Below are 14,273 nucleotides of genomic sequence, written 5' to 3' on the forward strand. Positions count from 1 at the left end.
AAGAGTAACATCATGTATTTAATTCACGTCATCATCATCATCATCAAGGATCACTAACAGCAGCAACATGCCATCTACTCCACACTGCCTCCATGGCTTGAATGCCCCACCTTGGCTCTGTACGCTCCACTGGGCACAAAGACATCAAACTGTATCGGGGAAACTACCCAACTTCCCCCAACTCCCCCCCCCACACACACACGCTTCTTCATGTTTAAACCCCTCAGCTCTCTGCGCTCCATCGGGGATCAAACAGGCTTTCAGAGGAGAGAGCTTTCCAATCCATTACCCAGGAAATTTTAGCGTGCCTGCTTTCATATACTGAGGGCTGTCATGGTAACTGAGGAAATCATATTTCTCCCTCGCTGTCACTTTTCCAGATATTTGATATTTGAACTGGTGCTTGTGTAACATCATGGCACAAAGTGTACCGGTGCGCCAGCTGTCCACTACTGACACGTCTGAAATAATGTGTGTGTGAGTGTGTGTTGTCAACTGAGTGCGATGTTAGTCCTGCCAGCATTCCACTCGGTTGATAACACACACACACACACACACACACACAAACTCACAGAGCTGTTGAAGCACATTGTTGAATCACAGAACACATTGTTCTACAAAGGATCTTTTGTGGATGTATGTGATGTTACATGAATGTATCCTTTGTTTATGATTTTTTTAAATTGTATTTTATGTTGCAAGTGGGGCTGCTGCTGTGATGCAAGACAAATTGCAGATGTGTGTAAAGAATAAATCAATGAATCAATAATATTAGAGACATTATAGGCAGCAGTTTAATTTTGAGAGCTGCTGCCAATGACTTTCTCTCTCTTTTCTATTTATGTGCCCCCGTTTTTCTATCATGCTAGAAGTCTGTCGAGGCCTTTCGAAAGAGTTACGAGGACTGTTTGTAGTTAAGATGGTGGCAGGATGGCTTTGTAACATCTGTCCAAGGCGTGCAGATGAAATATAGCCTCTTGCCAGACTCAGGCACATTTACAGCAATGTTTCTTAATGTGGAAAGTCCTTGTTAAAGTAATTCCCAAATGAATTCCATTGTGTTATTTTTCTCGGTCCTTACGACCATCTCTGTATTGGCTTGCAGCATGATGGACACTGCAGTGATTGACTGGATCTTTCCTGGCAGATACGGACATGCACAGCAGTCATGTGTGGAGGGGCTGCTGAACCAGAGTGTGCAGACAAGTGGGGTAAAGCAGAAAACAATGTAGGTCTCTGGCCAACTTACTGGCTGACTCCTTGAATCCTTTGGCAGAGTGGACGATCACGTGCAGAAAGCCGTACAGGCCTGGAGTCTCCTCATCTGGAAAACAAGGACACAGAGCAGTTGGTGCGGTTCCGTCTGTAAATACGGTGACGTAGTGAGTTTAACAGTCATTCAGAATTGGAGTTTGTTTACAGCACTAGGATAAAGCATGGAAACTTATGACACACTGGACTTTCTGTATCTGGACTGCATCTCTCCATCAATGTTGTGCATAGAAGAGATAAGATTCATTGACAGGAAAAAATAAATGGATGTCACTGAGCTGTCTTCATATATCTTAGGAATTCCTTCAAGATACTGGCCTCTGTAAACTGTTCCAGGGATTTTCTCATGCTTAAAAAGCTGTGTACAGTCTGTCATGTAAAGCAAAAAAACACTTATTTCACTTCAGGTTTAATTCAAATGTGTGAAACTGAAATTGACTAAAATGTTCTGTTCCCCAGTTCCTCTTCATGGCTGGTCAATTTAACGACTTTATGAATTTTATTGACATACTCATAACTCATAACACAGCATCTTAGACAGTGCAGTCATGGGACGGCCTCAGGGACGTGTGTGCAGGTCGATATCCAGTGATCTCTGTCACTTGAATCGAACAGTGTCACATCACTTCACTGTTTACTCCTGTCTAACATCCCCACATGTCCACCGTGCACATTGGTCATGGAACATTTTGTATTAGAAATAAGATTTTCTAAGTTCTCTGATGACACTTCATTGGCAGCTGGATTCATATTTTAAAATGCAGCTATTGACACACACACTGTGATATTTGTTAAGTTTCCATCTGCTTTGGTGAATCCGACCTGGAACAATTGTATGAAGTTGCTTTATAAAAAAAAACACACAAGGTTTAGAATAAGATTAAGAAAATGTGCTTATATGACACACTTCTTTAACTTTCACTTTCAAACTATTTGTTTTAGTTTGCCCCTCAAGGTCTACAATCATTCGGACGTCTTAAAATGAAGAATCAAGTGAAATTGCTCAGTGGGAAGCAGGTGGGCTTTTCATTTCTCTCTGGTTGGGTGGTCCAAGCTGTGGATAAACTTATCATTATGAACTTCCACTGAAACAACTGTTCACACCATTTCAACACCCAGTTACTGCTTTATTTCTAAAAAAGCGACACATAAAAAAACCCCGAAAAGAAACGAATGTAAAGCATCTGAAAAATGAAACGGGTAAATAAAACAAGGCATTTGAGGATTTTGAGAGAGAATGAACTGTTGTTACAACCTTTCGTCACATCAGTGTCGGACCTCACATCAACAAGCACAGTCCTCTGCCATAACAACTGAGCTGGCCGCTGAGTGGTGGCTGGATGTTTTTTGTGTGGCCCCACATACCCCTCGGTCCCGCCGGCACACACATGCAGAGGGATACATTCATGCTTTGCTTGAAGCCTGTGTAGCCCGACTGTTTCCAGGTAAATAAACTACACGTGAGGGCTGCGGGACTGTTTGGGGGTCCACTGTAGGCTGCTGTGTGTGTGTGTGTGTGTGTGTGTGTGTGTGTGTGTGTGTGTGTGTGTGTGTGTGTGTGTGTGTGTGTACACATAAGCGGCAGGGGGGCTTCACAGGGAAACGGTTCAAAGGTTCAGCTTCGAGGTGGCCTGTATGCGGTGCTTTTAGAGGGAATGTGAAATCGTCTCTTTCAGGCATAATCTAACTGGAACAATAAACTGAGGAAACTCAGAGAAAACAATTAACGAGATAATGTGATAATTCAATCAAAGGAGTCGAATGAACGTGCAAATCATCTGTCCTCGGAGAAGAAATTCCTTTGCCAGCTGGTCTCCATTTCAACCCCTACTGTTTCCGTGTGTGTGTGTGTATGTTTTTGTTTGATTTAAAATTGGGGGTCAAAAGTCGAAGACAAGACGTGGGGCCTGAGCTTTCTTTTAACACACAAGGATATCAAATCCCTGACAAAAAAAGCAAAGTATCAACAAAGTGATGGACCTCTGACACAGCAGAGAGGGGAGAGTTTAACCAAGTTAGCAGAGAGAGTTAACGTGAGTAAAAACCTCCTGGATTGGGTCAAAGCAGTTAACGCTCTTAACCAAACTCTTTTAAACATGAGCGGCAGTGGGGCGACATTTTAAAGAAACATGTACATGCAAATCAATTGAAAAATGCAGTGCCACTGAGTAGAGCACACACCTCCACCAAGGCTCAAAATGTGACACTGTGCCTTTCACTGTCTTGAAAACTCAACTCCCTGTCACCTCTGTAGTTGCGTGTGTGTGTGTGTGTGTGTGTGTGTGTGTGTGTGTGTGTGTGTGTGTGTGTGTGTGTGTGTGTGTGTGTGTGTGTGTGTGTGTGTGTGTGTGTGTGTGTGTGTGTGTGTGTGTGTGTGTGTGTGTGTGTGTCAAAGCAGGGGACCCTTTGTGCCATTTGAGGAGATGGGAGTGGGTCGACCAGATGGCTTTAATGTCACCAGCAGCCTCTGAAAGCCGCTGTGGAGATCTGGAGCGAACGCAAACTCACATGATTTGGGAGAGCAGGGCCACCACTGACACACCGCATGGCACTGACCAAAAGCTAGATGAGAACCATATTGTAACCTAGATTCCTCTCTTGCAGGGCCCCCCCCCTCGCTCATTATGTGGCTTTTTTTGTGCCGAAAATGCAAGAGATGCTTTTGTGTGAATTTAAACTCAAAGCAGAAAGGAGAGGAAGGAGCAGAGGGAGATTGTGTGTGTTTGAGTTTGCAGAAACGCACAAAGCATCCAAACATGAGAGAATGAAACAGATACTGTGTGCGAGGGTTCCTCACCATCTTTGTTGCTGGTGACAGGAATGTTGTGGACAGTGCGGAGTTTGAAACAGGAACTGGTCAGGACCTGAAGCTCAACAGAACTTAATACGCACGCTTGGAGATCTGGAAAACATGCAAAGCGATGGTCAAACTTGAATTTTTCTGGTTTTAACCCAGACTCTTCATCCGGAAACAGTCAATAGACGAACTCCATTAAAAGCCAGTGTTACCTTTCTTCTGGAGTTTCTGGATGCTTTCCCTCCACTCTGACCTCTCGTAGTCGGAGGAGATGAGGAACAGGTAGCTCTACATACACAGAAAACACTATCAAACACAGCAAGGACATCTCTGCACGAAAGTTAGTACAGTAAAACAATTCTAAGAAAATATTACAGATTTAACAGAACATTCAAAGTGGAAATGTCCTTCTAATCTAAATACCACTGAAAAAGCTCTGGTCTGGTCTCACTGTCATAAGACTTGTATTTTGGGAACCTGAATCTAATCTATAGCTCCTCCGTCACAAAGGTTGATGTCTCCCTCTAGTGGGAGGACTTGAGTGCTTCAGGTGCATGCATTCAGAGCGTGATGGGATGGAGAGGATGGATTTACCTTTCCATGTTTGTTGTGGATGCGGAATGGGATGCTGGGGGAGTGCGTGAGCAGCCACGACTCCTGCTCGTTCATCTTCTTCCTCAGACGCTCAACGCGGCTCTGACCCTTTGGTGCTTTCTGTATAGGCACAGAGACAAGCAGAGCGACATATAGAAATTTATTTAGAGCGGAATATTATATTAAATTTAGTGTGAAGTGTTAGAGAGAGACATACTGTACATACGAGAATTAACCAAACATTCATAAATGTGCTTAGGGACCATAAAGGTAAAAAAACCAATTCCTAAAGACCAAAGCTTCATTCCTACTTTTCTAAACATTCATGAGTAGTTTACAAACTAAAGCTGATTTGGTTTTCTTTTAATGATGCCAACTGGGAAGTTTAATTTAATCAAATGTAGCTTAAAAGAAAGGGTTTAAATACAAGCACAGAAATCTGCCCAAATTATAGGAAGCAAAAAGTTATAGGAAGCAAAAAGTTAAAACATGGTCGTCCTCCAGTACGAAGTAAGGCAAAAATAATAAGATATATATTAAAAGATTGTTACTTTTGCAATATCAATATTTTTTGATTCCAAAGGCTCATTATGTCACATCAACATTGTTTGACTCCTGAAACAATGGCAGTGTCCTTTAAAATATACACGAGGATTTTGTCTCTCTCTTTTGATATAATTGAAATTATAGTTGATGATTGGTTCTTTAAATGTAGGTAAAAAAGATTAATTGATATTAAATAATCTGTACAGGTAGTTTCAGCCTTGTTTACATTTTTCGCTTAAAATACAGAATGAAGCAAACATTTTAGTTTTAAGTGTTAGACGTTGTCAAATAGTGAAGCTTCATACAGCAAAATGCTGTACAATTCCAATCTAATATATGAAATCTGATGTATAGACTTTACTTGAGAAGATTGCTCTTTTGAATCACTTGCTTTTTATATCTATATTACTTTTGCTCCACTCTTAATTATCTCAAATAATAATAATGTGATTGCAATGTGAATTGAACATTTGTGCATCCATACTTGTGCTTTCTGGTTGACAAACCCTGCACTAAGAGGACATCAATACATTCTGATATAAAAATATGTTGTTGGTATTATTTCAATGAATTATAACTAAACCATCAAATAAAATTATCAGTCATTCCTGCTATTGTCAAGTTCTTATCAGCATGAAATCAGCTCATCAAAATCCTTCCTATTTTCCAGGAAAGACCATTGATAAACCTCTGATTGTGGGGGGATGCTGTCTTTAATTCAAGGACCTTAGTTCTGTGTGAGTTCTGAGGCAAAACAAATACACACATCCTTCAAACCCTGACCAGGAAGCCATGAGTCAGAGTCTGGACACAATCAGCTGAATTTCCTACTGAACCAACCTCCGCTGACTCTAAATACCAGCCGTGGTCACTCACTGTGCCCTGAGTGGGCGAGTTTAACGCGGCGAGAGGAGAAAAACAGGAACTCTCTTCCTCTGAGGGCTCAGCTGTGTCTCAGGGGGCGCGGGGCTGAAGTGTTACACATAGTAGTAACTGCAGTAGGCTTATAACGTCTTATTTTATTCAACCTATGTCGACAACTGAATGTTTCAGCACTGATGGGAATAGACTAGAAAGTCTGACATGAAGGCCAAACCCTTTCAGGAGGAAGTGTAATTCAGCACTTTGACCAGTGATGCAAATTCACTATTGCAGATGAGGAAGGAAGTTTTGTACTTACTATGTAAACAGTAAGTTAAAGGTTTCGAACTTCATGTTTAACCCCAGTTAAAGAATCATAAATGTCTGGATTTCACAATTTTTGGCTGTGTACTTCCCTTCAGGGCACATTGAACCTTAACCACGACGCTGTCTAAGACAAACAAAGGTGTGGGTGGCAGAGTTAAGAGGAAAGTGCAGAGGTTCCAGTCAGGAATCACTGACGTGGGGAGTCTTCCATGGAACTCTGTGTGCGTACATATGAGAATTAATAGATCTCGATCAATGTTTTACTGGACACAAGAAGCAAAACTTCCTGTGCTGAGTCAAATGTATGCGTTTGTGTTTCTTATAACAATAACAGATCAAGTGTTTCCTGCACTAATTTTAAACTGATTCTTATTTACCATTTTACCCTCATGGACCATCTTTGTCTGACCTCTGAGCGTAAACTGTATCAATCTTAATGGCCATCACACAGGTTTATAGATTATATACACAAACTTGTTTTAGTGATTTGCCAGTCCAGTAGACAATCCAGTCCTTGTGTAGTATGAGCACAATGTGCCACTTTCTATTTGTTCAATGGCTCCTGTTCATTCTAAAGTCATTCTGTTTTTCTGTATTAGATTATTAAGTTGACAGTCAAAGTATGTCAGGCAAAGAACATTTTTCTAACCATACATGTTCCAATCTTCCACTTTCCACCTTTTTGTATTAATACAGATTAATGCCAACTGGGAAGTGGTTTCAGTCCCTGTTCCCGTGTTAAATCCACTCTTTCTGACTAAGCCACTCAAAGCCGTTTGAATACATTGGATTTTGCTCTTCGTGCCAATGAAATCCAAGAGGATTACCTTCTCTTTCTGGATCTCATTCTTTAAGATCGAGATCTTGATCTTCATCTCCTCCAGCTCGTGCTCGGGCAGGACCTGGATGGTGGGGCAAGAGTCTGAGTCGTCCAAGGTCTGGAAAGTCAAGTCCGCCAGAGGGATGTACCACTTGCACTCATACTGCTGGTGTCGACTGCAGATGGGGGGGGGGTAAAGGTGAAAGGGTGAAGAAATAAATAGTGAGGAAGATATGAAACTAGTCAAAGAATCACATAATACATTTTTAGGTTTTACGGGATCAAAATATAACACAGACCTTGGTTTGGAAACAATCATCATGAAATAATGATTGATTTTCAGTCTATTCATACAGTTAATGAAAGTGATTAAACATAAAGCATTGAGCTACTTCCACACTTCTATCTGTATTTTACATGTGATCATGCAAAGAAGAAATCAGTTAATAATATGTGATGCATTGTTGCAGCTTTAAATACCAAATATTGCACAAAACTTTAGAAAAGTCACCTTGACCTGCTCCAACAAGTTAATGATGAACTCTGGGTACTTTTGATACTTTAGGTACATTTAGCTGACCATACTTGTGTTTTTTTCAAGCTCAGGACTTTTACTTATAATTGAGTGTGTTTATTCCATATGTTTATACTGTAGAACTGCTACTTTTACACCTTTTAACTTTTAACAAATAGTAATCCTTCATACACAGGATGGTTTCCATTAGAGGAGGGTATGTTTTCTGGATCCGACCAATTACTGGAATACTGATGCAAACTTAAACAACAAATGCAAAGCAGTCTTGATTTCACTGATTAACATGTCTTCTTTAAGAGTAACTGGAATATATTTCAGACATGCATTTCAACTTAGACTGTACAGTGAGGTTGAGTAAGAAAATCTCAATACATCATTTGACAACAGTTTTCATATGTGTAGTAGGAGTCTTCCACCCAAAGCCTATTCTGTGATGCACTTGCAATAGAGGATATTAATTTCTTTATCATCCAATCCACTTCTCCTTTAGCAACACTAACACACCTCCCTCTGCTGCTTCTGAGCATCTTTTGTTTTTTTGTTTTTTGGGGGGGGAATTAGAATGCACTCTCATAGTTATTGCACACAGAGTAACATGCAAAAGGCTGAAGATAACTATGAAAACGAACACATCATCAAACCAGATCTACAAGCCCTTTAGTACGAAAAGAGAGGGTTGAAAACATGTAAAGGAAATGAGAAAATTCTAACTATGACTAAATTTAAAATGACAGAACAGAGATAATCATAAGGAACATCAGTGACGTAACCCAATACGATTGAGTTTCCTGCTTTAACTCTAAGTGTGAGTGTGTGTGTAGCCTTTAGACAGCTCGCTGAGATAACACTACAGACCACCGCAGTCTGATTTATGGGTCTGGTAGTTATGGCAATGCAATGTTCCTCCAAGTGATGGCGGGCTGTGAATGACACGGACAACTGTTGATTGTCAGCCAGAATAAAATCCAATTAAGCTCACAGAAGCCGCCGTGCTGACAAGCAAAGCGACACACCACCCTGTTCAATGTGACAGTTAAACTATAGACGTGTGTTAATCTTTACACGTGGCATCACAAACGTAAACACTTTTCTTTCTTTTCTTTCTCTCTTACAGAGGCTTCAACTAGTCCTCCAGCTCGGCAGATCCAGGAAAGAAAGACTTACAGGATCTTTTGTAAAGTGCCCATGTCACTCTTTCTGGTTCACTGTCAGGGGTTGCAATAATAATGTGGAAAGTGAATGATACATACGGATGTGAACATTGGGAGAATAAGCCTAAAAGTATGCATTTGTTGCCTCTGTGGTTAACACTTTTTTTAATATTTTGGATGGAGAGGAGAAAAAAAAGTAAAGTGGACTGACCCCACAGCCGTCTTCTTCATCTTGGCACAGAGCAGCAGGTCGGTGAAGAGGAAGACGTGCCGCAGCTTCCTCGAGCTTTCCGACACCTCCACCAGGAAGCCATCCTTCACCAGCTGACGAGCCTAAGAGAACAACGGATGTCAGGTCTTGTTGTGCCACAAACACAATGCTGACAAACTTGACCCAACAACACTGGACGAGGAGTGTTGAGTTTCAGCAACATTTGAAAGAACAGAGTGAAAAGGACGGACATGAAAATATGAACTAATGTAAAATAGTCCTCAGGCAAAGTGAGCAAACAGTGTATTAACACTGGCTGCTTTTCTGTCTCTTATCCATTTTCCCTTCATTAGACTTAGTTTTTGCTGTGTCGGCTAAAAAGGGAAAAACCGTGGAGTAATGGGAAAGGACAAAATTGGCAACAACTGCAATTGTATTCATTACAGTATGTGGAACCTCTCTAGTTGTTAGTAGGCAATTAAAAGGCCATTTACAAACCATTCCCTCATTCAAACTTGATGATGTGATTCAGCATTGTGCACTGTTATCACACACACAAATAATCCGACAGACACACACACACACCTCTCCCTTGGGTGTTGTGACAGCAGTCCTGCGAGGGTCAATCTCCTCGTTGATGGAGGAGAGGAAGTTCTGAGATATCCGCAGGGCGTCCTGCAGGAGGGGGAAGTCTGGGTGGTCCTTTGGAGTATGTTTGAGCAAGTCCTGAAACACAGGTAACGTAGACACACTCAGTTACAGTCTGTGCTATGATTCATAAAACTTACAGTACTGTGACAGCACAGAAATAGTTAATGCTGCAATAATGCAAAAAGATCTTTATCAACAGCTACTCAACCTGTGCATTGGGGCTGGAGTAGTGGTATTAGACTTATGAGGACCAAGCAGAGAGGCACACCTCATAGTGAGATACCGAGCAAATGTTTGAAAGAGAACATAACTCAGTGACATCTGAGAGCCTAACTTCCCAGCTTCTGTTGGAGCTGCTTTCATCAGTGTAGCAGGGTGATGAACGGGATTGTCGGCTTGAGAGTCTCAAGCTTCTGTCTCCCTTGCAAAATTAACTCCGCCAATGTTTTTTTCACCGCCTCTTAGTTTGCATGAATGACAGGAACCTGACCTTTGTAGAAACTCACACACACACAAGCCTTGGATGCACTGTACGTGTTGTTTTTCTGACGTCTTTATGCAAACTTATTCACACTATAAACTCCTGTAACTGACATATTCAGGCTGTCTGCTTGAGTGACTGTTTCCGCTTTACTATTACTCGTGCAAAGAGGTAGCTGTATTTAAACTGAGAAGACACTGAGATAAACAACAACACGCAGATTTTGACTTCACAGCACTCGACTGATTGAAGAAGCATGAGAGATAACATTTTACTCTCAAGGGTGGACTTGCTTTGAAGAAGTGGCTTTACTGTACCTTTTAAGTTCGGTCTTGCTCTCAATTTGCATACCTCCATACTCAAACTTGCCATTTTGAGCCAGAATGCATTCTTTATTGAAGTCAAGTACAGCAATACCCGGATGGTGCACTTGAAAGAAAATGTTTCAACCTGGGCCCTATTGTTAGAAATGTGGGTTTGTAAATGAATCGTACTAAAAAACATTTGAATCAGCACAACAGATCATCTCCACTGGCAGCAATGGCTACAATGTGATCTTAAGGGGCAACAGTTGACAGGCGACAGTCCATGAAATGGCCACTAAAAGTTTTTGTTTCACCTAATAAAGTCTGAAATTGTTGAGTAATAAGTGAGACTTCTCGATAAGCGAGAAATGTTGTCAGACTTTTTCAGCCTTTTATTGGTGGAACAAATGCCCCTTAAGACTGCCGGTGGAGGCAATCTACTGGACCAATTCCAAATAGTTTACGAGGGGCCAGGTTGAAAAATACCAAATTCCCCTTTAATACAGTCATTTGACACCATCTGTTTATTTGAGTGTGTGTTAGTTGAAGCAGTTAAAGGGTCAGTTCACCAAAATACGAAAAGGGCCCATATTTACTTATTTACCTCTATGGATGTTGTCTTAGGTCATTTGAGTGAACTGATCCTTAAAAACCATTTGGTACAAGTTTTGTACTCACATGAAGGACCAGGGTGCTTCTGGTGACGCGGTCAATCGGCTTGTAAAGGAGAGCTGTGGAGAGAGAAGAGCACGGCTCTGAGTCACTGCCACAAACACACACAGAAACTTGGATAGACACAGACACACACATCAAAAGACACACACACACGTCAATACACACAGACATTCACACACAGGGGGTCACAGTTCAACAACATGAATGAGAACAAAAACTCCCACTCAGCTCACACCGAGTTAAACACGGCACCTATAGTCTGACTGATGATGATGATTCTTAGTTTGACATTCAACTAAATGATGGCAAGCATCCACACTGCTGAGTTGTCCTTTAGCAAGACTCCTAGCCGGCAGCAACCTCTGACCTCCCTGTGAAATTACAGTTTCCACGTGGGGATCAACAGAGACTGTTAACAAAAAAAAAACTGTTTGTGTAATGCTCTGTAGACTGGTGATAGGGGCAATGCAGCAGTTTGTTACCGCACAATGAAGGGACACACACACACACACACACACACACACACACACACACACACACACACACACACACACACACACACACACACACACACACACACACACACACACACACACACACACACACACACACACACACACACACACACACACACACACACAGCTTAACATTCAGTCCATCTCCAGGGTTGGTGCAGCAGCCTCCCATTGGTTCCCTAACAGTTCTATTCCACTGCGTATTTAGGCTGCTACTAGGTAAACTTCAGGCCGGCTGGACACTAGGCAGACACAAAAACCAACATAAACTGCAGAAATGTAATTGATTTATTTTATAATCTATTTTTAAAAAGTGCAATAAAACAGACACAGGCCCACACGCCACCATTGCTGTCTCTAATCACAGTCTGCAGCCCACCGCCACACTTGGCTGGTTTCCCCTTGGGACGGCTTTGCTGCAGAGTTAGTGTGAACAGCAGCAGGTCTGCCACACATGACAGCTCTAGGTGAGAAATGGAGTGAAAAGAAATGACAAGGGGAAAAATGTATGATGCCAGAGCCCCCTGAGGAGATAAGAGTCAAACTCATATAGATGTAGAAGATGTGAGTGGCGGTCGGAGGTGGAAGTTGATTGGTGGTTATTCTGGATTTCCTGTCAGACCGGGTTTTCAGCAGTTATGTCATGAAATGCCAAAAATTTCTCAAGGTCTCAAAATAATAACGGCAAGATAATAATGGCACCCATGACGCAAGGCATTGCAGGAAATAAATAGAAAAAGAATAATAACAGCACGGTAACCTAAAAACTTAAAGAAAGTAAGAGTATCCATAAAACCCAACCTGATCTATAAGGGTGTATGATTTCAGAAAGAAGCTGATGACGTTCCACTCAGTGATCAAGCTCATCTCCATTTATTATATAGCAGACTTAAAGCAGCTGATTTTCAAATCAAGGCGAACAAAAGCTTGCACATTGGAACAGATAAAAGCGATGTGCCTTAAGTATGCGGCGCAGGTCGTCCCAGGCTCATCAGTGCTCTGCTCCCACAGAGAGGTAGAAACAGCTAAACTTCACCTTGAATGTTACACTTATCTGTTAAGACCACTGAACACTGCTCACTTCACTTGCACACCATTAATGTTACGTGCCAGTGTCTCTCTCCTCTTCCTGTACTCTCACTTTTATGTGTTAATTCCCCTTTCTTTTCCATCAAAGTGAAAGACGCGGAACATGTCATATTCAAACTCACACATCATATACACTCATATGGATATATATATATATATATATATATATCCATACAGTGCAAACCCGCTCAACAACTACGAGACCAAAGAGAATCTACTAGAGGACCTTGCTGATGCAGTTTGAAGCTTCTCCACCCTCTGGTCATTAATAATGCGGCCTCCATCAATGATCCTCGCTCAGTGAACTAATTCTGCTACCTCTTGGAGGATTTACTGCAGGACCTGCACTGACTGCAAGGGCAGTGAACACCATCTGATTATGTGTGGGTTTAGCTTTGTATTCCCCTCAAGTAAAGGTTCTTCAGGAAAGTTTAGGGGACTTTGGACGTCAGCTGTTAGTAGAAGTCAGTACATGAGCTGTATTGATTATTCATGTCCTATTTAGTATTGTTGCACCTAGTTTGATTTGTAAATGGGGTTTTAGCCACACTAGCAGCTAAAATTCATTAAAGAGATACTGCAAACTTAAATGTGTTTTTTGACCTGAACTAAATTATATTACTGTCTATCTATCCTTCCATCCATCTATCCATCTAGAGTTAACTATTTCTCTACATCATACATTTACATATTTGTTATACATATTTTCATAAATATGTTTGAATCAAAGGTTGGCGCCCCCCCGCCACCAGTAGGAATCTAGAAAGCTGCACTAATTTCAAATCTATGCTGAAACTAAACCCTAAAACTATAATTCAGAGACGTCCCCTGTCCCTCTGCTGACTCTGTCACATACACAGCGCTTGAACCACTGGCTGAGACAGCCGTCTGTGCCAGCTGATAGAACAGCTATGGACGGTTGCATTCCTCAGACATGGTTTATTCTCGGCTGTCTCTGCACTGGCCGTCTGTGCTGGTGGTATCTACATAACTTTGCTTTAGCAAGATAATTGGTATGTCCTGTGTGTGTGTGTGTGTGTGTGTGTCTGTGTGTGTTTACAATGGCATTTTTTGATTTTCCAGAAAGAGGCATTTCACCAAAAACTTACAGTTTAAGTTACACTTTAATAAACAGTCTGTACAAAATGTTATGGAAATCCATCAAATAGTACTAAGTATTTTTGTACTATTGGTTTGCGTAACACTTGTTACTGTGACACTTACATACTAACTCAGTTCATCCTTATATTTTAGACTTACAGAGAAGTCCCAGACACTTACAACATTAAAATGATATACTGAATGAGTAGACCAGATAAGGAATATGGTCAGATGTTAAAGGGATATAGGGATAAAGGGAAATTCACTCATTATCTACTCGCCACTATGCCGATGGAGGGGTGGGTGAAGTGTTCGAGTCCACAAAACCCTTTTGGAGTCTCA

General features: G+C 41.4%; 1 protein-coding gene across 4 annotated transcripts in view; it reads right to left on the bottom strand.

The window, feature by feature from the left end:
* Window positions 1-14,273, bottom strand: part of abr (ABR activator of RhoGEF and GTPase) — a 131,455-nt gene that overhangs the window by 45,857 nt on the left and 71,325 nt on the right. For all 4 annotated transcript variants that reach the window (XM_035178239.2, XM_035178240.2, XM_035178241.2 and 1 more), the window contains 8 exons: window positions 11,230-11,282; window positions 9,700-9,840; window positions 9,115-9,236; window positions 7,225-7,393; window positions 4,664-4,783; window positions 4,282-4,357; window positions 4,070-4,174; window positions 1,250-1,324 (listed from right to left, as the gene is read on the bottom strand). In XM_035178239.2, coding sequence (XP_035034130.2) covers window positions 1,250-1,324; window positions 4,070-4,174; window positions 4,282-4,357; window positions 4,664-4,783; window positions 7,225-7,393; window positions 9,115-9,236; window positions 9,700-9,840; window positions 11,230-11,282 — 861 coding nt within the window. The remainder of the gene's footprint in view (window positions 1-1,249; window positions 1,325-4,069; window positions 4,175-4,281; window positions 4,358-4,663; window positions 4,784-7,224; window positions 7,394-9,114; window positions 9,237-9,699; window positions 9,841-11,229; window positions 11,283-14,273) is intronic.

Source organism: Hippoglossus stenolepis, chromosome 15, assembly GCF_022539355.2.
Source record: "Hippoglossus stenolepis isolate QCI-W04-F060 chromosome 15, HSTE1.2, whole genome shotgun sequence".
Classification (NCBI taxonomy): domain Eukaryota; kingdom Metazoa; phylum Chordata; class Actinopteri; order Pleuronectiformes; family Pleuronectidae; genus Hippoglossus; species Hippoglossus stenolepis.